This window comes from Phyllobates terribilis, unplaced genomic scaffold (assembly GCF_046119375.1).
Source record: "Phyllobates terribilis strain yellow unplaced genomic scaffold, ASM4611937v1 Scaffold_2__4_contigs__length_985480577, whole genome shotgun sequence".
Lineage (NCBI taxonomy): Eukaryota > Metazoa > Chordata > Amphibia > Anura > Dendrobatidae > Phyllobates > Phyllobates terribilis.
In genome coordinates, this window is record NW_027362762.1 from 194,301,599 (window position 1) to 194,327,283 (window position 25,685).

Here is a 25,685-nt window from a genome sequence, read left to right on the forward strand (position 1 = left end):
AAACATGGTATCTACTCCAAATCAGTAAAAACATCAGCTCAGGGAGCAAAAAATAAACCATCACATAGCCCCACTATGAACTCTACCCAAACATGAACCAGAACTCGAGCCCCATAAAAGTCAATGGGGACACGAACTTTGGTGCTGTAAAATGGTCTCTCTGTCTCCTCTCCCGGAACTCCGAACACTAAAGCAGACTTCGGGGAGAAGTCAGTGTTCAGAGTTCAGCTCCGTCCGGTACGAACCCCGAACTTTACAGTTTGGGTTCACTCATCTCTAATTAACAATATTACTTACAGCCAGAGAATCAAAGGGTATTCTGAATCTTGGTATCCCGATGGGACAGTCAGACGAACAGGAAGATCTGGAAGGCAGGAAAGGATGGAAATGATGGTAACCTTTTGCATATACTGAGGGAGATTTACTGATGCCCAGAAAATGTATCTGCTCTCACGAGACTTTGTGTAAAACAAGACAGTCTGTCATGTTGGAGCACTGGCGCCGGCCTTGGTTTTGATATAACTTTCACATAGGTTATGCATTATTTCTAACCTAAATATAGTCTAAAAGTTATTTATTGATGATATATTTTAAAGGGAATGTGTCATCAGAAAATGACTTATTGTTTAAGTCAGGTTTTTGTGTTACATGAATTTATTAAAAATTATTAGTGATCTTGCAATTTTAAAAGTGGCCTCCAGGGCTTTCTTAGACTCATATTTCCTGACTTCTCTAGAAAAATTTTCTGCAATGCTCCATATCATCAAAAGCACAATTACAATGACAGGTAACTAGTGATGAGCAAGTATGGTTTGTTCACCCTTTCGCCGAGTATGCTTGGCCGAGCACCGAGTATTTATAGCGTGCTCGGGCTTTAAGTTTTCGTTGCTTCGTTAACATGATTTGCAACTGTTTGACAGATTTAATACATGTGAGGAATGCTGGAAAAACAGGCATTCCTCACATGTATTAAATCTGTCAAACAGTCGCAAATCATGTTCATAGAGCGACAAAAACTTAAAGCCTGAGCACGCTATAAATACTCGGCGCTCGGCCGAGTATACTCGGCAATAGGGTTAACAAAACATACAGGTAACACCTCTACACACAGGATCCAGCAATCACAATGGGGGATGTCACAGTGGACCCTGCTCCCCCTCCCTTCACGATGACCTTTGCACATGCTCATTAGATGCCTTAATACAAAAGATAAGGTTCGGATCTGTTTATAATGCTAATGTACATGTGTTTTTTCTGACACATCAGGAATGTACAGTCTAAAAAAGCCCTGGTGGTCAGTGTAAAAATTACAAGAGTTCTATTTTGTATATTTAATACAGATTGTGATCTGGGGGAAAACACATTTGTTATTTTTTTAAAACTACATACATTTTACACAAAAATTTGATTTAAACAATAGGATATGTTTCAGTTGACACATTCCCTTTAATGGTACTGATGTGTCCTGAACGAGTATACTGATTTTAATTTTCAACAAGTTTTTATTGGCATTAACAAAGCGTTATAGTTACCATAATCATCAATATGTATAGATCTGTATAGTGTCTCTGGCATGTCCTTATCAAAAAGGGAGGTTTTCAGCGCTTGGTTGTCTTCTAGCATTTGAAAATCTAGGAAATGAAAAATAACCAGAGATCTTGTATAGTGTACAGTACATGCTGCTCATGTGGATAGTATATAAGTGACATCATCACCATGATAAACATGTGCTACACATGGAACATTTCATTTGTATTTAAAGTTCTAATGGGCTTCTTTCACAAGTGTTCTTTCCTTTTATTTTTTGCAGGTTTTTTTGGGCTTAGATAAAAATGCTATAAGTATCATGCATTCTTTTTACAGACCATTTCTGGTGTTTTTTTCCCACAAAGTGTTTTTCAGATTTTTTTTCTTCTATATAGATTCCTATGATAAAAATGCCATACTTAGACCATCCTGTGTTTAGTAAGACTACAATAAAGTCACGGTATGTAGTGCATCTCCTGTATTTAGCGCATCTCACTGTATGTTTTTCCTATTGGCTTCTAGGCAACTTCTTGCTGCAGTGTTTGCACTTCAGAAAAAAGTGATATTAAAAAAATCTTGGAAAAGCGCCACAAAGGCCTGGTGTGTTTCTAAAAAAAACGGAACACTTGAAATGCCCATCAAAGAGGTAAGTCTAGCAAATGATACAATTACATAAACGTAGGGGCTCATGTAGACGTCCATGCAACACGGTCCGAGCACGAACAGCAATGCATTCCCTACCTGAGCGTGACAACTTCATAAGCCCTAAGGTGCATTTATACTGGCCAATAATTGGGAGACTAGCATTATTCCCAATTATTGGCTGGTCTAAACAGTCTGCCAATCATCCAACAAACAAGCAAAATGCATATTCATCAGGTGAAATGATGTTTAAGCTTGTGTAAATAGGACATGTGTAGCTGAGAACATTGATGTTCTGTGCACATGGGAGTGCGGCTGTAAAGGAGTAGAAGAGCTGTCAGCACTAGTGATGAGAGAGTATGTTTTGTTAACCCTTTCGCCGAGTATGCTCGGGCCGAGCACCGAGTATTTACAGCTGCTCGGTGTTATGTTTGAATCACTCCTATGTGCACGATTTGCAACTGTTTGACAGCTTTAATACATGTGAGGAATGTGTAAGAAATAGACATTCCTCACATGTATTAAAGCTGTCAAACAGTCGCATATCATGCACGCGGGAGTGATTCAAACATAACACCGAGCAGCTGTAACTACTCGGTGCTTGGCCCGAGTATACTCGGCGAAAGGGTTAACAGAACATACTCGCTCATCACTAGTCAGCACACCTTCTGAAAAACATTTGTATTGATTTTAAAGAAGCACTCCCATCAAAGTTTTTATACTCTTAATATATTGCAATCATCCTATTATATAGCACTGAGTACTTAAAATTGCTCATTTTGCCTTTCTACCCAGTTAAGTCTTCTGTTTTTCATTAGGTCTATGATATAATGTGATTAAGAACTGACTAGCTGAATCCTTCTAACCACTATGTGGAAACAGGAGGTCAATTTTCTCTGCACAAGTCATGAGTCACTGTAAAAGTCTAGGGCAGGGAGCAGAAAGGAGGAGCAGAGCAGCTCGGTCAGAGATTTCCTGTTTCGACATAGAGCAGAGAAAAGAGAATAATTAGTTAGGTAGAAAGGCAAAATAAGCAATTGTAAGTACACAGTGCTATATAATATGATGATTTCAATATATTAAGAGGATAAAAACTTTGATTTCAGTGCTTCTTTAATGCACAGACCTGTTTTTATATGTGGATTTACATAATCTGTGTTTCAGCAGTTAGGTAGCTTGTGGACAGGGTTAAGAGTACGTGCACACGGTCAGGAATGGCTGCAGATTGGACGCAGCGCACTTGCGCAGGGTGCAATCTGCAGCGGCCAGATGTTACAGCATAGTGGATGGGATTTCCAGAAATCCCATGCCCACTATGCGTCTGTGTGCTCTTGCAGATCACTCGTGGAGACGGACATGTAGCGGGTTTTTCCAGACCGCAGCATGTCAATTTCTCTTACGGAGACACTAGTCTCCGCAAGAGAAATTCCATCAGTGCAATGTATAGGATGCGGTGAATCCACATGTGTTCAATGAACACATGTGTTCAATGAACACATGTGGATTCACCTGCATGCAGCGCTTTGGACGCAGCATCGAGTATGCTGCGTTCAAAGCGCTGCCAGAAAGGATCGTGTGCACATACCCTAACTGTTAGAGGCCAGCTCAAGGTGGAAGAAGAAAAGGACATGAAGGAACTTAGATCCTGTTTGTTAGTCAGTTGTGGAGAGACAGAATTGGAGAGCAGCTTCTGAAGGAGTAAGACGTAGTGCTGATAAGGAAAAGGCCACAAGTTGGGAGAGTGTGTTTAGCTCAGACAAATTGAAGATAGCAAGTTCTAGTACAAATTTTACCAGCAACTGAGTTCTATTTGGCCGGAGTGCAGACATAAGAAGGTGTCTTTCCACCTGCAGTGAGTACAGCCGTAGCATAACAGAACTGAGCCAGGCGTAATGGTCCTAGGCAGCTAGAAGTTGGCTACAAAGGGCACAGTGTTAGCCGGTCCTGGAAGATTAGGAGTTTCTATTCTGGACATGAGGGGAAAGAAAGGTACACCTGTAGTGGAGGATATAAAGAAAGTTGAAGGCCAGAGCTAGAAAGCTTGGGAAGTACTTGTGGATATGGCACTTGTACATATCAATTGTGCAATCAAAATGTCATGTGCTACCTGTAAGAAGGCGGCTTCTGTATGATACAGAAGAATTGTACCAAAAGTACTGTGCCTGCTATTGATTGTTACAGTTCTATTTAAGAAATTCCAGTAAAGATGTTTTTATCTTTTTACAATGGATTCTGGTCTCACTGTTTTGTCGCATATTTTCAAGGTCCCCGTACCATCAAACCACTTGTGGCCTGAATAAGGGTAGTCAACAACCCCCTACATCTCACAAACACACTCAGGGGTACCGTAACCCGGTGCTTTGGGACCACCAAGCAAACCTCGCAACGAATAGTCCCTTGCACGACTGGTGACATCTTGTCAACTCAACTTCTGACTAACCGGAAGTCAGAGGTAATGGTCACAAGCTCTCAATGTACAGTAAGTCTATGAGAATCTTGTTCTAGTCTCATAGACTTACATTGAGTAGTGACTTCTGTAACGCTCCAGCACGTCTCAAACGGCTGGAGACCAAATGAAGCAGTGCTGATAAAAGATGAAGACGGCATATAATATTATGGACATGGAACTTACATTAATAGCACCACTCTAACACTGCAATAAAAAAAATGCTGGAGTGGTGCTTTAATGTTTGCAGGCCGTTCTTTCTATGTTATACTTGTGTCCTCTTTTATACTGAACACCCATATGAGAAACAAAATTTGGCACCAAAAACACAACCTTAGACCGCGTTCTGACATCTGTTTTTCACATGTGTTGTGCTTGAGGTTTTCACAGATAGAACAAGTATCCATTGCAGTCTGTGGGGCTGTTCGCATGTCCTTGTTTTTTTGCAGACCGCATGTCTGAAAAAAATCAGTGAGACATATCCTTTTTGGATCGGAGTCACAGAACAAAATCACCCATACAAGTCTATGGGTCCATTAAAATCATGGAGAGCACGCGGATGTCATTCATCTACAATCTCTGTGTGATCTGTTTTCAACATTGCAATGGATAAGAGAAGTTTTGCACTTATGGAAATCTGTTTTTTCATGTCTTTTTTTTGGTACACGCAAAATCGATTCACATTCATCCGTGTTTTTCATCAGATTTTCCTTATTTTGACTAAATTCGCACAACCGTATAAAAAAAACAATCATCTGATTTTCATCCAGAAAATTTGAGCAACATTTTATCTGTGTTGTCATCTGTATGCAATTACATGTCCGTTTTTTACATCTTTATTGAATCCATTTTTATACTTCATCAGTAAATAAAATTTATAAGACTTAAAACAGTTTCCTATGTTAATAACGACAATGTATCTATAAAAATCGGATGCAATATGGTTGGATCTGTATGGGATCTGATTTTTTTTGCGCACCGATAGACTTGAATAGGCGAGTCTCATCTGAAATACGGAAAAGACTGTTGGATGCTGCTATTTTTTTCTTGCACTTGCAGACATTCGGTCCATATAAAAAAAGAGTCATTTTGAGCAGCCCTATTGAATAATATTGGTCTGAGCTCTGTCCATTTTTTCAACGAACTTAGTCTTTCTCGTTTGCAAAAAATTAAATAAAATGAAGGTTTTCTCCCTTTTCCCCCTATCAAACAGACAGTGAAAAACAGATAAAACTGCAACTAGGTGCAATTTAGGATGCCATGAGAATGGTCTCCGAGTTTTTCATAGACCCATAGGCCTTAATTCTTCAAGACAGGCAGTTTTCATGACAGTCTTGAAGAGGAGGGGTGCACGCTTTTTAGTGAATCAGGAGCGTCTGAAAAGTGGAGTGAGCTGCCGCTTGCGCCTCGACACAAATCTTACTGAAAATCTTGTGGCAAAACTTTGGAACTTTTCAAAGCTTTTTACGCCATAATACGGGTGTAATAGCGTTGATGAATAGGGCCCATAGAATGGGCGAGTGATCAGTGACTAGGATAAAAAACAGACATGTTTTCATCTTTTTTTGCAGAGAACCGATCCTCAAAATAAAGCGCATATTTTAACAGCACCATTGACTATCAATGTTTATGTGTTCTATCCGTGAAATACACAGATGAAACTACTACGTGAAACATGGATGTCTGGATGAGGCCTACGTCACCTTTAGTTTTTGGTTCTCGCAGTACTAAATAATTACATTTATGTTTTTTTAAAAAAATTTGCTGCTTTTTGCAACATTTCTCCAACAGAAAAACTTCACGGAGACTCATGGTACAAAAAAATGACAACATTTTCTAGAAAGAGAAAGAGTTTTGTGTGGACAGGCATATCAGCAATGATCATTCATCAACATTCGATAATAGACTATTGTAATAACAAAAAACAATGGAAAAATACATGAAAACAAACTTTAAAAGTCTTGCATTCGTTACAGTAGATGTACAGTATTACTCTGCTTGCTAAGCGATGGGACAATTGGCTTTTCCTGCCATTGTTTCAGCTTGTTTTGCTCCCAGTCACGGACAAAGCTTTCCTCCACTATTGACTAAATCAGGATACAATTTATCAGAACATCCAAGAAATTATATTTTTCTTTTTATGGCATTTTTATTGAATTGAATTACTCAGCTTTCTTCATTTGAACCACTGAGGTACAAACACACATGTTGCCATTCAATTTCAAGTTCCTATTTTTCCAAAAATGGTGGCCCCAACCCATAAAAGACTATCCTACTTTTCTATGTACAGCCCAGACTGGATCCTATCCACATGTAAAATAACAGTGGAAATACTGAAGTGAAGAAAATGCATGGAAGCCAGTGTCTTTATATTCTAGAATGCTCACTACAATACACTTCATGACAATGGATGTTTATCTGTTGATGTAGACTGGTTTGTCATGGGCAAATTATGGCACATACCTTTCGGGTTCTGGGTTTGATGCACAGAAACATGAGGAACTCCTGGACCTTTGAGAAAAAATAATGAAGCATTATTTTTTAGCTTTATAAGACTTTGTTCACACCTGCATTTTTGAGTTCCGTTTTTCTATTTCATTCTAGGAGGAGAGAAACTGAATTTGCTGTCCACTTGAGGTCACGTTCACACTTTCAGTATTTGATCAGTATTTTATATCAGTATTTGTAAGCCAAAATCAGGAGTGGGACAATCAGAGGTAAAGTATAATAGAAACGTGTCACCACTTCTGTATTTATCACCCATTTCTGGTTTTGGCTTACAAATACTGATGTAAAATACTGGCCAAATACTGAACGTGGCCATACGGTCAATGAAGCCCTCCTGCGTCAGTGCGCATCTGTTCTGTAATGGAACAGTATTCCATATGAATTCAGTTTCTGTGTTCCCAGAGTGGAATAAAGAAATTAAACTAAAAAATGCAGGTGTGAACAGAGCCTAAATATATGCACACATACCACTAACTGTCTAGAAATGACAGCTTTTAATTTAATAACAACATTTATTATCCAGAATTCAAACTTTCCTATGACAAAAACCCAAATATTAAATAATTTGTTTAATACAAATGTACCCTCTCTTATTTAACCAGCTAGAGCTCCATATGTCCCTTCACACTCCATTCTTCTAAGTAACCCAACTCCTGTCAAAAATTTTTGATAGGTAGATTCAACCAAACCTAACCAGTCTCAGTACTCAAGAATTGATCTTGGCCACCAGATGAATATTCACCAGTATGAAACTATGGCTGGGCACAACATCTATCAACTATGCAAAAAAAAAAGTCTTTGATCAGATTTCCTTATTTTTCCCTAATATCTCAAATGATGTTTGAAACAAGCAAATAATACATCCCGACACTTCACAAGATGCAATCAATTACATTTTGAACTTCCAAACCAGGTTGTAAACTATCAGTATTTTACTAATAATAGCTTGAATGTGTGAATTTTGCCAATAGATGAGTAAAGTTGGCTATTCACATGAGAACTGTTGGCCAAACATTCTTTTTCGATTCTTCCACATAAATTAACTTATCTCTCCTGAAACAAAAGGATCTACTGATGAAATTGCAAAGGCCCGATCCTTCTCTTATGACAGATGTCAGGAGGCCACCATACACATCAGATGGTCATCTGGTCCCACCAAAATCGCCAGTTTGGCTGACTTTCATCTAATGTGTATGGTGGGATTAATAGTGGGCAAGTAATTCATTATTCCAATAAATACACTGGATTAGTGCTAGTAGTAATTATAAATGAGCGAATAAATTCACAGGACTCTGGTCCAGCAGCCAGGTCAGTGTTCTAGGCCACTGAACAGGAGCCCTGCAAACCTCCTCCTATCTGTCGGCATTCGCGTCACATTGTTTAATTAGCCAGCCTAGAACAACATCATGTGTGCATCATGTCATAACGATCACAGCGTGACATGACAGCTAATTTAAAAAAGAGGGGGTCAAAAATTCTCATCTACGGAATACTGAACTAGCCACTAGACCAGGGTCCTATGAATCAAGTCGCTCATCTCTAATAGTTAATTAGAGCCAGTCACCTCTGCAGAAGAGGATGAAGAAGCTGCCTCCAGGACTAAATTCCACATCCACAAAATAACAGCCTGGAATAAGGTCACAAGTCACACACGTGCGGTTAAGAGAACCTGACGTTTCCACACTGCAAGGAAATAAGAGTGTTAGTTATCTGTATGTGCACTATACTTAGGTTTGCTACAGTGGGGGAAAAAAAGTATTTAGTCAGCCACCAATTGTGCAAGTTCTCCCACTTAAAAAGATGAGAGAGGCCTGTAATTAACATCATAGGTAGACCTCAACTATGAGAGACAAAATGAGAAAACAAATCCTGAAAATCACATTGATCTGGAAAGAAATTTTTTTCAAATTTTGGTGGAAAATAAGTATTTGGTCAATTACAAACCAGCAAGATTTCTGGCTATCACAGACCTGTAACTTCTTCTTAAAGAGGCTCCTCTGTTCTCCACTCATTACCTGTAGTACTGGAACCTGTTTGAACTTGTTATCAGTATAAAAGACACCTGTCCGCAACTTCAAACAGTCACACGCCAAACTCCACTATGGTGAAGACCAAAGAGCTGTCGAAGGACACCAGAAACAAAATTGTAGCCGTGCACCAGGCTGGGAAGACTGAATCTGCATTAGGCAAGCAGCTTGGTATGAAGAAATCAACTGTGGGAGCAATAATTAGAAAATGGAAGACTTACAAAACCACTGATAATCTCCCTCGATCTGGGGCTCCACACAAGATCTCACCCCGTGGGGTCAAAATGATCTCAAGAATGGGGAGCAAAAATCCCAGAACCACATGGGGGGGACTAGTGAATGACCCGCAGAGAGCTGGGACCAACGTTACACAGGCTACCATCAGTAACACACTACGCCGCCAGGGACTCAGATCCTGCAGTGCCAGATGTGTCCCCCTGCTTAAGCCATTACATGTCTGGGCCCGTCTGAAGTTTGCTATAGAGCATTTGGATGATCCAGAAGAGTATTGGGAGAATGTCACATGGTCAGATGAAACCAAAGTAGAACTGTTTGGTAGAAACACAACTCGGCATGTTTGGAGGAGAAAGAATGCTGAGTTGCACCCAAGGAACACCATACCTACTGTAAAGCATGCTTTGGGGCTGTTTCTCTGCCAAGGGACCACGACGACTGATCCGTGTACATGAAAGAATGAATGGGGCCATGTATCGTGAGATTTTGAGTGCAAACCTCCTTCCATCAGCAAGGGCATTGAAGATGAAACGTGGCTGGGTCTTTCAGCATGACAATGATCCCAAGCACACCGCCAGGGCAATGAAGGAGTGGCTTCGTAAGAAGCATTTCAAGGTCCTGGAGTGGCCTCGCCAGTCTCTAGATCTAAACCCTATAGAAAACCTTTGGAGGGAGTTGAAAGTCCGTGTTGCCCAGCGACAGCCCCGAAACATCACTGCTCTATAGGAGATCTGCATGGAGGAATGGGCCAACATACCAGCCACAGAGTATGCCAACCTTGTGAAGACTTACAGAAAACGTTTGACCTCTGTCATTGCCAACAAAGGATATATAACAAAGTATTGAGATGAACTTTTGTAATTGACCAAATACTTATTTTCCACCAAAATTTGGAAACAATTTCTTTCCAAATCAGACAATGTGATTTTCAGGATTTGTTTTCTCATTTTGTATCTCATAGTTGAGGTCTACCTATGATGTCAATTACAGGCATCTCATCTTTTTAAGTGGGGGAACTTGCACAATTGGTGGCTGACTAAATACTTTTTTTCCTCACTGTATGTACTTTAATGCAACAGTTGTCAGAATAGATGAAAAAAAAAAATGGAACGTAGTTATCCAGTTGCAAAAAAAGTATCATTGCTCCCAGCAATAGTCTTTCAGATATGACGACTTTTACTGACAAACAAAAATAAAGCAAATTTTATCAAACAACAATCTCGTCTCGAATGTTTGCTGCATAACATCAATTCTTTTACTTTTATTCAGCATTAACCCCTTAACAACTTATGACGTACTAAATCCGTCATAAGTTGTCTACCTGCCTTTATTGCGGGCTTGCAAGCGGGGCCTGCATCTTTGTCAGCAGATAATGGCTGAAGTATTCAGTCATTATCTGCCTCTAACAGGCGCGGGTAGATAGTAGCTACGCCCATGGTTGTTATGCCGCTGTCGATCTGTGGCAGCGGCATTTAACACGTGTCGGCAGGAGATCCCGTCATTCTATCCGCTCGTTGGCACTCCCGCGACTTGATTACAGAACACCGATGTGTTACCATGACAGCCAGGGGTCTACTGAAGACCCCTCTGTCTGTCATCACGGAACTTCTGTGAAAGCCAGCCTATGGCCGGCGTTCATAGGAGACCGTGATTTTAGCATTACATAGCAGTGCTGTAGCACTGCTGTGTGTAGCAGAAGTGATCAGATGATCACAGCTTCAAGTCCTCTAATGGGACTAACAAATACAGTAAAAGGTTAAAAAAAAAGTTTTCAAAAATATAAAAAAATAAATAAATGTTCAAATCACCCCCTTTTTGCCCCATTAAAAATTAAGAAATAAAAAAACCTGAAAAACTACACATATTTGGTATTCATAAAAGTCAGATCTATCAAAATATAAAATAAATGAATCCAATCGGTGTTAAATATTAATTATAGATATGAATTTGTTATTCTTAATTCTGTACCCATACATTGCATAAGATTGCATCAGCCATCATGCTAGGGTTTTGTTAGCGGACATCAAGTGCTATTCTTAGCTCAGTGTAAGTTAGTGCCGTATATGAACAGAAAACAGATGCTATGAGGGGGCTATATAACCCCTGTAAGACATAGGGAGGGGATCTCTTGGACTTCAAAGGACACCAGAAGAAGGATCTATGCGTGGAGGTCAGCCGATGTAGGCCCGAGCACATGTGCTCCATCCTGACATGTGCTTGACAAGGCAAGGAAAGATGGACACTCATGAATCAATCACTTTGTAACTATTTCACTTATTTGATGTAACTACTGCAATCATTCTTTTTAATGGACAATCCAAGAATAAACCACTACATTTTTTTATAAGAATATCATGATATCTTCTTTGAACAATCACATCTGATAAGAAGACCTCTATAAAAAATCTACGGAAATCAGTATATTTTAACAATCGTAAAATGGCGTCATGAGAAAAAAAAATCAAAACGCCAGAATTGAAAGTTTTTGACAGCTGCAACAAAAGAAAAAAAAATGTAATAACAGGCGATCAAAACATCGTATATACCCCAAAATGATATCAATAAAAAACATTGGCTCAGGGCGCAAAAAAAAAGCCCTCACATCGCTCTATATCCTGAAAATTGAAAACGTTACAGCTCTCAAAGTGGTGAGACAAGCAAAATTTTAATTTTTTCACAAATCTCTGATTTTTTTTCACCACTTAAATAAAACAAGAACTATCCATGTTTGGTATCTGCGTACACATACTGACCTGGAGAATCATATTGCCTGGTCACTTGTATGGTAAAATGAAAGCTGTAACTAAAAAATCAAAAATGATGTGATTTAAAAGAACAACTCATCCCGCAAAAAACAAACCCTCACACAGCTATATTGGTGGAAAAATAAAAATGTTATAGTTCTTGGAATAAGAGGAGAAAAAATGAAAGTGCAAAAAAAAAATTGCCTTGTCCTCAAGGGGTTTAAACACTTTTTATTTTGTTTCTTTTGCTGATTTCATATGAATGTAGTATCTTCTCCTCATGAAACTCTTCATAAATACCTAGGTATATGTTTTCATATTTAGCGCATAAATGAAAGTAGATCTCCAACATTTTATAAATGTAATCACAAAGAAAGACCAGCAGTAAAATAATTTTAAAGGGCTATTCCGATCTCCAAGATCCTATCCCAATATGTAGTGGGTGTAATGATAATAATAATATTCGCAAATACCTCCAATTATAAATGTAGTGTCGTGTTTTTCTGATTCGCTATGCCTTTCCTCATGTGCAGGCATTGCAGGATTTTAGGTATCCATGGTTAGGACCAATGATATAGTGACAGTTAGTTAGCTAGTTGCTAATGGATACCTAAAGCCCTGCAATGCCTGCACACGAGGAAAGAGACATAGTGAATCAGAAGAACTATACTACATTTCTAATTGGAGGTATTTGCTAATAATATTATTATTACTACACCTACTACATATTGGGATAGGATCTTGGAGATGTGAATACCTCTTTAACTCAATTTATTTTTCCCTCACTACTCCAGTAGTCTTTGTGACTGATCACTGGCATGTGACCACTGCAGCCAATCACCTCTCTCCATGGTCACAAGCCAACTATAATGCTATCACCGCTGAGGTAAGGCTGGGCATTGTTGGAATGTCATAATTTCTTGATAAATCAGAAAAAACAGTGCTAACATTAGAGAATTAGCTAATGAGTATAATTTATTTCATCCTTTTCTTTTTCCCCACGTTTATAAAATGTTGGACAACTTGTGGGAAATTAGGCTGTCATAGGACTGACCCCTATGAGGCCTAAAGACTGTCCTTTTGATATTCCCTGGGCAGGTATAAGTCAGTATATTTTTGTAGAGCAGCCTGCTATCAGACATTTCTTCTTTTTTTTATCTTATAGCTGTATCCCACAAAGTTACATACATCAAAGCTTTACGCTTACATGTACATTGCGAGATTGATCATCAGTTACTGCTGCATTCGATGTTTCATCCATCATTTAAACAAGTCAATATTTGTTTAATATTTCACTATTTGCTGTACCTGGTGCTAGGGAGTACTACTGGAAAATAGAAGGTTTCTGGGGTAAAGATTACTGGGACTCAAGAAGGGGGTAGGACGTAATGTGTGGGATAGAAGACGGTCTAGTGTGTGCCGAGCTGTAAGTGTGAAGCAGTGAGGAGTTTGCAGAAAAGGAAAGAGACAGGGGAAGGGTGGAACAAGGGAGCAGAATAAGGCCTCATACAGACTCCTGATATTCGTGGTTTTCAAGGACAGCACTTGTATTTGTGATAGTCTATGTGGCCATTCACATGACCATGATTTTTCAGGGAAAATCGCAGAGACATGTCTAATTTTGATCCGAGGGTCCGATCAATATCAGCAAAACAAGTCTATGGGTCCATGAAAAAATTGGACGGCACTCAAATAACATCCAAGTGGAGTCCAATTTTCATGGACTGTCAGAAAGGAAAAGTTGGAGAAACTTTTTTTTTTCTTAAAACTGATGACACTCAGACCACACTCTGATGAAAGTCTGATCAAAATAATTGGTCCATTTTTCTTGTACGTGGAAAATACTGACCCCTGAATGAGGCCCAAGAGGGAGCTGCGGTGGCAGAGCCAAACTGAAGTTCTGAGTTTTATTCAGCCCATGTTGATGATCTCAAAGGCCAGGACTACAGCTATCGAATGGTTAATAAGCCAGTTTGCCAAGTGATCTGCCTCCAAGCAATTGTAGAAAGATCAGGTCAGTAACAGAGAGCACATTGACTACTACTGATGTCAGTAACCAAAGGCGAGCAGAGACTGTGCTGTCCCAATTTATTTAGACCTTTGTTCAAATAAGGACCCTGGTGAAGCTGCAATTGTTAAACCCTTTATTGATCGTCCATACTGTTATATTTACAGGTAGATGCCTTAAGAGGTCATCCCCCAATGTACTTACTGCACTATACGCTAACACATATAATAATATTTTTAAACCCAACTCAATTTTTTTCCAGTTACTGCAAAATATGCTGTATTCCAACCACTTGTGCTGTTATTGTCACGATAGACAAATCAGGAATGGTTTCCACCATTGTTTTAATGGCATCTGTTAAGAAGGCATAAATCCTCTGACTGCTGTAATATTCAAGCGCTGTCAATGGTGATGGCTCAGGGTAAGAGTGTTGATCATGTGTACACTTCCTATGTATGGCCACAGATATGTAGCTTTGCAAACAAAGACATTGGAATTAACAATAGTATGACAGGTATTAGTTCAGTAATGGTTCCCTGTCAGATGCATAATGTGAATTAGTGCATCCATGAATTACCCAATTTCATAGAGATCAAAGTGGCTTTGTGAGGGCAGGCGGGTACATATTATAGGGGATCTGGGAGAGGGAGATAAACACTAAGGCTCATTTTTTTTCATACCTGTAAAGATGTCTTGTTCTGCGTTTGTCTTCGGTGCTCAGGAAATAACTAATATACAAATAGAGATGAAAGGTCACAACAAAGTCAGTGTGAAGCTAATTTCATTCTGTTTTCATATAATCTAATATACAAAATAAGACCTAGTATTTTGCTAACAAGGGGGGAGTCTGGTATTACCCCATCAATTATGTAAGTATATGGATAGCCCATGTGGGATGGCTTGTCTAAACCAGATAAAATCATTAGGGATAATCATCATGCGATATGGCTGTACGCACAGGACTGATATACAGTCATGGCCAAAAGTATTGAGAATGAGACAAATAGTAATTTTTCCAAAGTTTACTGCTTCATTTTTTGTAATGGCAATTTGCATATACTCCTGAATGTCAAAGAGTGATCAGCTTAACAGCAATTACTGTACTTGCAAAGTCAATATTTGCCCAGAAAATGAACTTTAACCCCCAAAACACATTTCAACATCATTGCAGTCCTGCCTTAAAAGGAGCAGCTAACATCGTTTTAGTGATTGATCCATTAACACAGGTGTGGGTGTTGATGAGGACAGGGCTGGCGATCAATCAGTCATGATTAAGTAAGAATGACATCACTGGACACTTTAAAAGGAGGCTGGTTCTTGGTATCATTGTTTCTCTTCAGTTAACCATGGTTATCTCTAAAGAAACACGTGCAGCCATCATTGCACTGCACAAAAATGGCCTAACAGGGAAGACTATCGCAGCTACAAACATTGCACCTCAGTCAACAATCGCATCATCAAGAACTTCAAGGAGAGAGCTTCCATTGTTGTCAAAAAGGCTCCAGGGCGCCCAAGAAAGACCAGCAAGCGCCAGGACCGTATCTTAAAACTGTTTCAGCTGCGGGATCGGACTACCAGCAGTGCCGAGCTTGCTCAGGAATGGCAGCAGGCTGGTGTGAGTGCTTCTGCACGCACTGTGAGGCGGAGACTCTTTGAACAAGGGCTGGTTTCAAGGAGGGCAGCAAAGAAGCCACTTCTCTCCAGAAAAAACATCAGGGACCGACTGATATTCTGCAAAAGGTACAGGGAGTGGACTGCTGAGGACTGGGGCAAAGTCATTTTCTCTGATGAATCCCCTTTTCGATTGTTTGGGACATCTGGAAAACAGCTTATTCGGAGAAGAAGAGGTGAGCGCTACCACCAGTCTTGTCTCATGCCAACTGTAAAGCATCCTGAAACCATTCATGTGTGGGGTTGCTTCTCAGCCAAGGGAATCGGCTCACTCACAGTCTTGCCTAAAAACACAGCCATGAATAAAGAATGGTACCAGAATGTCCTCCAAGAGCAACTTCTCCCAACCGTCCAAGAGCAGTTTGGCACCCAACAATGCCTTTTCCAGCATGATGGAGCACCTTGCCATAAAGCAAAGGTGATAACTAAATGGCTCATGGAACAAAACATAGAGATTTTGGGTCCATGGCCTGGAAACTCCCCAGATCTTAATCCCATTGAGAACTTGTGGTCAATCATCAAGAGACGGGTGGACAAACAAAAACCAACAAATTCTGGCAAAATGCAAGCATTGATTATGCAAGAATGGACTGCTATCAGTCAGGATTTGGTTCAAAAGTTGATTGAGAGCATGCCAGGGAGAATTACAGAGGTCTTGAAGAAGAAGGGGCAACACTGCAAATATTGACTTGCTGCATTAACTCATTCTAACTGTCAATATAACCTATTGGTACTCATAATATGATTGCAATTATATTTCTGTATGTGATATAAACATCAGACAAACACTAATAAAAACCAGAGGCCAGCAGATCATGTGAAAATATAATTTTTGGTGTCATTCTCAAAACTTTTGGCCATGACTGTAGACAGCGTGATATATTGGGTCCTAATCACTTTAGTCTTAATGATCACGAACTATAGGAATATAAATGTACAGGTCAAATGAGGGGCAAAAGTGTGCAATGGCCTCCATAAGATGTTAGGTGTTTGGCATTGCCATGAATGTGGAAAGAGCTTTTACAAATAAGAATTATAACATCAGAAATCAATACTCACACTGTTTTGTTGTCTGAATTATATGCCAGAATCTGAGTCACATCCCATTCCCCGGATGTCAGCATTTGTAAAGAATTTTCTTTGCCACCTATCTGCAGTGAAGATAGCAGTGCATTAACTAAACACTGCAAGACTTTACCTGGGTGAGCAGAAAGAAACTAAAGGCGTAAAAGTTATGGGGAAGCTGTATAGCTATCACACATTTGTTTTGAAACTAAAATGAAAGATCACGTTATTACATTGGTTGGTAGCTTCAACAAAAATTGAGGGATGAAAAAAATAAAGTGTCTGAGCACCTAAGGACTGACTTCATCCCTTCCCTGATCACTGATAACCCCAGTGATCCAAAGAATGGGGCTGTAAATTCCGGGAAACCAGTTTTGCAGAGCCCTGTCTGGAAGGGAGCAGTGCTGCTCGACCTCTCAAACTTCTGGAGTCTCATCGACATTGAATAGAAATATATGGCCCGATTCAGTAATGTGATTAGTTTGTAAAGTTTAGTGGTACTTGGAGAATGTGATAAACATGGCACCTGTGACATAATGCAAACTGCAAGCTGAAACCACAGCGCTTCGGACATATCACAACTGTCAGAGGACCTGCTATCATAAGCACACAAACATCTCTCAAGTTGAGGAGCAAAACAGACGTGAGATGGAATAAATCTTTTCACTGAGTGAGCACTGTGGCTGGAGAGACCCTCCCCCGTTATGCTCAGGTAGGAAAAGAATTATTCCATCTCATGTCAGCGTTGCTCCTCAGCTGAGAAAGGTATGTGTGTTTATGGCGGCAGCCCCTCTGACATTGAGCTCTGTTTATTCAGCGTGCAGCCATCTTGACACATGTCTAGGATGCCTGTAGTTTGAATTACGTCACAGGCACCATGTTTATCACTTTCTCGGAGAACCCCTTTAAGTCTAAGGGGCGTTACAAGAGATTTTTCATTGGGAGCTTGATATTCATCATCTTCATGAGGTTGACCTATCATAAGCAGGCTGCACCATACTGGGGGAAAAAAGAATACGCCTCCACAATAGTTTAGAGCAGGTTACTCAGTGTGAGACATGTAATGACTGACAGTCTGCTCTCCTGATCTCACTGCAGATCTGTGTGTGATTACAAAGTGCTCAGAGTAGACCAGGGATGTGTGATTACATATTGTTAGAACCTTGCTCTTAGGTTTTTTTTCCTTTGCTGGTCACATGACCTTGTTGGCCTATTTAATCCTGCTCCGCCCTTCTGGCTTTGCTGGACTTCATTGTATATCTACTTTCTAGCTAGCCTGTGCTCTGTGTCTTGCTCTGTTAGTTTGCTTGGTCTACTGACCTCTATGTTCTATATATTTTGTTTGTTCGTCTGTCTGCTACTATTTCTGTTAGGAGGTGTCCCATATTCCTCCCAGTCCTTAGTACTTGTAGGGATTCCTTCCCCACATCTATAGGTCTTCGTACAGACTAGCTTAGGACTTTAGCAGGTCTGATCGCAGGATCAGGTTCCCTGTTACATCGTAGGGATTAAGCTGAGTTCTATCGTAGGGACAGATCTCCTCTCTTTCCTTAGCTCTGGTAGCAGAACATAACAGTAAGTCCAGCCAGCAAATTCTCTAAGGAAAGATTTTTCTGTTCCATCATGGTGTCGGTTCAGGATTTGGTTCATCGCCTGCAGGGACTCTCTCTGGAGGTGGCCGAGCTCTGTCAGCACGTGAGTAACTGTCCTGGAGCACATTTCTTGGAGCCTAAGGTATGTTTGCCGGATTTATTTTTTGGTGAACACCGAGAATTTTTTTCATTCAAAAATGCTTGCTTATTGTATTTTCGTTTGAGACCTAAGTCCTCTGGGGATGAATCCCAGCGCGTAGGGTTCATAATGTCACTTTTGCGCAAAGAGCCTCAGGAGTGGGCCTTTTCTTTGCAACCTAGTGATACATGCTTCAGATCAGTGGATAGTTTTTTTTCTGCTTTGGGACTATTATATGATGATCCTGACCGTGTCGCATCAGCTGAGACTGAGTTGAGACGTTTAAAACAAGGATCAGGTAATGTGGAAAAATATTGTACTCATTTCCGTCGTTGGTCTACTCAAACAGGGTGGAACGATTCTGCTCTGAAAAGTCTATTTCTTGCTGGGCTCAGTGAAAGGGTTAAAGACCTGCTAATTGCTTATCCTACACCTGAAGATTTGCAACAGGCTATGCAATTAGCTATACGGGTGGATAGAAGACTGCGTGCAAGGGTTAATGAGAGCAAATCCTCTGCTATATCAGTTTCTGGTTATGAGAATGTGTGTACTAACAGTGGTGAACCGATGGAGATTGGATCGGTGGCACCTCGCTCTCAAGAAAAAGACCGTCGATTTTTTGAAGGCTTGTGTTTCTATTGCGGAAAATCTGGTCATTTGATTAAAGGCTGTGAGCTTCGTATGAAGAAAGAAAAAAAAAATGGTCAGTCATGCCCGTATTGCCTGTTTAAATTCCAAGGGTGTATTTTTAGCTGCTTCCACGATTGCTCAGGAAAAATTAATGGAATTTCGGGTGTTTGTCGATTGTGGGTCTACTCTGAATGTTATTGATGGGGGATTCGTGGAAAGACTCAATTTAAAACCTGAACCTTTATCATCCCCCATTGCTGTGGTTTCTGTGGATGGTTCCCCTTTGAAGAATATTACTCTCAAGGTCTGTGAATTTCCTCTCACTATTAATGGTGTTCACCATGAGAAATTGGATTTGGTAGTGTTGAATAACTTGCCTTCTCCAGTAATATTGGGATTGCCCTGGTTAAAATTTCACAATCCTGTACTGGATTGGTCTACCAGTGAAATTAAATCCTGGAGCCATAAATGTTATGACAAGTGTTGTAATGGGCGTATTGCAGCTTTGGATAGGGGAGAATTGCCTGTTCCTATTCAGGATTTTTGGAGAGTTTTTTCTGAGAAGGAATCGCAAGTTTTGCCTCCCCATAGAGACTATGATTGTTCTATTGAATTTGTCCCTGGAGCGACTCTTCCTAAAAGTCGTTTATTTAACCTTACTATTCCTGAGAGGAAGGCTTTGGAGAAATACATACAGACAAGTTTGGCCGCCGGTCACATTAGGCCCTCTAAGTCTCCTGTGGCGGTTGGATTTTTTTTTGTAAAAAAAAAGGACGGCGGTTTACGTCCTTGTCTGGATTTTCGTGAGATTAACAAAATTACTGTACGCAATCCTTACCCACTGCCATTGATTCCTGATCTGTTTAACCAGTTAATGGGGGCCAAGTGGTTCTCTAAAATTGACCTTAAGGGGGCATACAATCTGTTGCGCATGAAGGAGGGTGACGAATGGAAGACTGCTTTTAACACTCCTGTGGGTCATTTTGAGAATCTGGTTATGCCTTTTGGTCTTACTAATGCTCCTGCATTTTTTCAGAATCTGATTAATGACATCCTTAGACCTTTGATCGGTAAAAATGTGGTTGTGTATTTGGATGACATTTTGATTTATTCGCCGGATCTGGAGTCTCATTGGCGGAGCGTGCGTGAGGTATTACAGTTATTAATGGACAATTCGCTTTTTGCTAAGCTGGAGAAATGTGAGTTCGCTGTACAGAGAATTAGTTTTTTTGGGCTACATTATCTCCAGCAAAGGTTTTGAGATGGATCCGGTTAAGGTTCAGGCTGTGCAGGAATGGCCTAGGCCTATTGGTTTGAAATCGATACAGAGGTTTTTGAGTTTTGCCAATTACTATTGAAAATTCATAAAAAATTTTTCTAGTATTGTCAAACCTCTGACTGATCTCACCAGGAAAGGTGCTGATGCGGTTCAGTGGTCTTCTGAGGCCATTGAAGCTTTTGTGTATCTCAAGGAGAGGTTCACCTCTGCTCCCATCCTTATGCAGCCTGATGTTACTAGGCCGTTTTTGGTTGAGGTTGATGCTTCCTCTGTGGGGGTTGGCGCAGTATTGTCTCAGGATAACGGGGATGGATTACATCCCTGTGCCTTTTTTTCAAAAAAATTTTCGGAGACTGAACTGAATTACGATATTGGTAATCGGGAATTATTGGCTATTAAACTCGCATTTGAACACTGGCGCCACTTCTTGGAAGGTGCGGAATTTCCAGGTCAGGTTCTTACGGATCATAAAAATCTGATATATCTTGATGCTGCCAAGCGCCTGAATGCCCGTCAGGCTAGGTGGGCACTGTTTTTCTCGCGGTTTAATTTCTCCGTTACTTACATCCCTGGTACTAAGAATGTTAAGGCGGATGCCTTGTCTCGCAGTTTTTCTCCCATAGTCGGTGCTGAGAAAGAGGAGAACATTTTACAAGAAGGTGTTGTGATAGCTGCTTTGGACTCCGTTTTGGAAAATGAGATTCTTAAAGCACAGGAGAATGCCCCTTCTAACACTCCTCATGGGAGGTTGTTTGTGCCTGGGACCTTTAGGAGAGATTTGTTTGTTGAGTGTCACGAATCTCGGTTGGCAGGTCATCCCGGAATCTCTGAGACCAAGAGACTGGTGGGTCGCAGTTTTTGGTGGCCTGGATGGCAGAAGGAAGTCATTAAGTGGGTGCGTCAATGTACTATATGTGCTAGATCTAAGTCCTCACATACTCCTGCTGCGGGGTTGCTTTGTCCTTTGGAAGTTCCCAGTGCTCTTTGGACACATTTGGCTATGGACTTTATAACTGACCTTCCCCCCTCTGAGGGTTTTACTGTCATCTGGGTGGTCTTGGACCGTTTTAGCAAGATGTGTCACTTGGTTCCTTTTGTCAAACTGCCCTGCGCTAAAACTCTCGCTAAGGCCTTTGTCAAGGAAATTGTCAGACTTCATGGCGTTCCTACTGACATTGTTTCTGATAGGGGTCCTCAGTTCGTGGCTCGTTTTTGGCGTGCCTTTTGTGATAGGTTGGGAGTTCATTTGTCGTTCTCGTCCGGATATCATCCTGAATCTAATTGCCAGACAGAAAGGAAAAACCAGGATGTTGAGCAGTTCTTGCGTTGTTTTGTGGCAGACAATCAAGAGGGGTGGTCTGAGTTTCTGCCACTTGCTGAATTTGCTCTGAACAATCATACATCTTCTTCTGCTGGTTGTTCGCCTTTTTTTTTGTTGTTCTGGGAGACATCCGTCGTTTGGGTCGTTCTCCAAGTTGGGATCTGCCGTGCCTGAGGAGGAGAATTTTTCCGGTGATTTGGAGAGAGTTTGGACGGATGTGCGTGGTAATCTTCAGGAGGCCAACAGAAAATCTAAAGACTACTTTGATAGGAAACGACAGGAGGTTTTGTTCGCTGTTGGTGACATGGTTTGGTTGTCCTCTAGGAATCTGCGGTTGAGGATTCCTTCAAAGAAATTGGGTCCCAAGTTTGTAGGGCCCTTTAAGGTGCTTCAGGTTGTCAACCAATCTGCTGTTAGGTTGGAGGTTCCTACCTCCTGGAGAATTAATCCGGTATTTCATGTCTCTCTGTTGAAAAAAGCTGTTGTATCGGATTGTGACGCCTCTGCCTCTGTTCCTCCGGTGGTGGAGGACGGGGAATATGAAATTTCTCGCATCCTTAACTCTAGACGGTATAGAGGTAGTTTGCAGTATCTTGTGGCCTGGAAAGGTTTCGGTCCCGAGGATAACTCTTGGGTGAGGTCGGATGATGTTTCCGCGTCCAGACTTATCAGAGCGTTTCACAGGAGATTTCCTGATAAGCCTGGTCCTAGGGGATCCGGAGGATCCTCTTAGAAGGGGGGGTACTGTTAGAACCTTGCTCTTAGTTTTTTTTTCCTTTGCTGGTCACATGACCTTGTTGGCCTATTTAATCCTGCTCCGCCCTTCTGGCTTTGCTGGACTTCATTGTATATCTACTTTCTAGCTAGCCTGTGCTCTGTGTCTTGCTCTGTTAGTTTGCTTGGTCTACTGACCTCTATGTTCTATATATTTTGTTTGTTCGTCTGTCTGCTACTATTTCTGTTAGGAGGTGTCCCATATTCCTCCCAGTCCTTAGTACTTGTAGGGATTCCTTCCCCACATCTATAGGTCTTCGTACAGACTAGCTTAGGACTTTAGCAGGTCTGATCGCAGGATCAGGTTCCCTGTTACATCGTAGGGATTAAGCTGAGTTCTATCGTAGGGACAGATCTCCTCTCTTTCCTTAGCTCTGGTAGCAGAACATAACACATATGCCTTTCAGCTTTAGTCAGTGTGAGGAGAGGGCAGTACAGCAGAGGTTTCTGCACTCCAAAGAGAGCTGCAGCTTTAGAGGTGTTTGTAATAACACAAAGCTCAATTGTTTTGTGCTTTCTGGGACCCTGACTCCTGTGAAAAGAAAAAGGAAAAGTGTACGTAATCACACTCAGCTCTGCTCTGCTTCAGGCATTTTGTAATCATGCACAGCTCTGCAGTGAGATCAGTCAAAGAGCAGACTGTCTGTCAATACATGTCTCACACTGAGAAACCTGCTATAAGCTATTGTAGGGGCATGTTCTTTTCTCCCCTGCCTGACGCTGATTGCTTATGATTGGTCCACCTCATGCAGGGGAAGAAGTACACGCCTCCAAAGAAAAATCTCTGGTAACAACCACTTGGACTTAACAAATTATAACCTAAACTTTACTTGCTAATATTCTTGCAATTGAGAGGAGAAATTAAAAAATAAAAATGACAATTTAGTTAGCTTTGCAGCTACTGTTACATAATGTGGCCAGTTTAAGATGTTCAAACTGGAGAAAGGTCTTCATTAAATCACTGCTGGTTGCTGTTTTCAGCCACAGATCGTGTATTGTAAACCCACCTTAAGAGCTATATTGGGTTTCATGTTGTCCATGGTGATAAGAAAATTCAAGTTTCTAAATATACTGATAATGACCATTTTATTCATACTGTATAAAATCAGTACCTGGGTGGAGAACATAGCGATATGGACATACTCCCCCTGTCCTCCTTGCTTCACTGGTACCAAGATAAAGGTAAAATCTACTGAAATCAAAGGAGCAGCCTGCAAAAAGAGCACAGTGTTAGGTCTCATTCAGATGTCCATTGGTCATGTATGTGTTCGATCAGTGTTTTTATGGATAGAACATGTGTTCATCATAAATTATGGAACTGTTCAAATGTCTGTGTTTTTTTGCTGACCGAGTGGGACATTTTCTATTGTTGATCCAAGTCACGGATCAAAATTACCCATACAAGTCCGTGAAAATCACACATTGTCATATGTGCTGTCTATGATTAACATTGTAATGGGTAGGAGAAGCTGGGGTACAGAAACGCCTCAGTAACATTAAAATAAACAAATCACCAGGACCTGATGGCATACACCCACGGGTACTAAGGGAACTAAGTAATGTGATAGACAGACCGTTATATCTTATATTTAAGGACTCTGTTGAGACTGGGTCTGTACCACTTGATTGGCGACAGGCGAATGTAGTGCCAATATTCAAAAAGGGAGCAAAAAGTAACACCGGAAACTATCGGCCGGTGAGTCTGACGTCCGTTGTGGGCAAAATTTTTGAAGGCTTTATTAATGAGGCAATCATGGAGCATCTTGACGCTAATAATCTATTAACCCCGAACCAACATGGATTCATGAGGAATCGCTCCTGCCAAACAAACCTGATTGACTTCTACGAGGAGGTTAGCTCTCGAGTAGATCAGGGGGAACCAGTGGATGTCGTGTATCTCGACTTCTCAAAAGCGTTCGATAGCGTGCCACATAATAGGTTGGTATACAAAATGAGAATGATGGGGCTGGGGGAAAATGTCTGCAAGTGGGTAGCTAACTGGCTAAAGGATAGAAGGCAGAGGGTGGTTATAAATGGAATATACTCAGATTGGGTAAGCGTCACTAGTGGGGTACCACAGGGGTCTGTACTAGGCCCAATGTTATTTAATATCTTTATTAACGACATAGTCAACGGGATAAATAGTAAAATATCAATATTTGCAGATGACACAAAGTTATGTAAAACAATTAATACAAAAGAGGACAGTGCAGACCTACAGAGGGATTTGGATAAGCTGGGTAGGTGGAGCATTAAATGGCAAATGAGGTTTAACGAGGAGAAATGTAAGGTCATACATATGGGAAGGAAAAATGGAAGTCACCAGTACTCACTGAATGGGAAATCATTGGGGAATTCAGAGATGGAGAAGGACTTGGGCATCTTGATTGATAGCAAACTAAATTGGAGTGCCCAAAGTCAGGCCGCTGCTGTAAGGGCAAACAGGGTAATGGGATGTATCAGAAGAGGTATAGCTGCAAAGGATGAGAACATTGTTCTTCCACTGTACAAAGCACTGGTCAGACCACACTTGAAATACTGTGCTCAGTTATGGGCCCCAATATATAGAAAGGATATAAATGAGCTTGAAAAGGTACAAAGGAGGGCAACAAAATTAATAAGGGGAATGGAGGGACTGCAATACCCAGAGAGGTTGGCAAAACTAGGACTATTCAGCCTGGAAAAGAGAAGGTTGAGGGGGGACATAATAAATGTGTACAAATATGTTAGGGGACAGTATAGAGACCTTGCCCGGGATTTGTTCAAAAGGAGGGATATTACGGTAACAAGAGGGCATTCACTAAGACTGGAAGAGAAAAGGTTTCAGCACCAGCATAGGAAGGGGTTCTTTACGGTAAGAGCAGTGAGAATATGGAATTCACTGAGTGAGAAGACGGTAATGTCGGATTCACTAAACCAGTTCAAGCGGGGACTGGATGCTTTTCTAGATACCAGGCAGATTTCTGCATATACTTAAAAATAGAATAAAATAGTAGGTTGATACAGGGATTTATTCTGACTGCTGGTTTCAGAGTCGGGAGGGAATTTTTCCTCAGGTGAAGATTGGCTAAATCATTT

The 25,685-nt window shown here is 40.8% G+C and overlaps 1 protein-coding gene across 1 annotated transcript in view; it reads right to left on the minus strand.

Moving 5' to 3' along the window:
* Positions 1-25,685, minus strand: part of LOC141202582 (inactive dipeptidyl peptidase 10-like) — a 385,315-nt gene that overhangs the window by 48,216 nt on the left and 311,414 nt on the right. Inside the window, exons 13-19 of the mRNA XM_073663754.1 lie at positions 23,720-23,818; positions 16,867-16,958; positions 14,817-14,864; positions 8,688-8,806; positions 7,079-7,126; positions 1,533-1,631; positions 298-364 (exon numbers count right to left, since the gene is read on the minus strand). Of these exons, the coding sequence (XP_073519855.1) occupies positions 298-364; positions 1,533-1,631; positions 7,079-7,126; positions 8,688-8,806; positions 14,817-14,864; positions 16,867-16,958; positions 23,720-23,818 (572 nt within the window). The remainder of the gene's footprint in view (positions 1-297; positions 365-1,532; positions 1,632-7,078; positions 7,127-8,687; positions 8,807-14,816; positions 14,865-16,866; positions 16,959-23,719; positions 23,819-25,685) is intronic.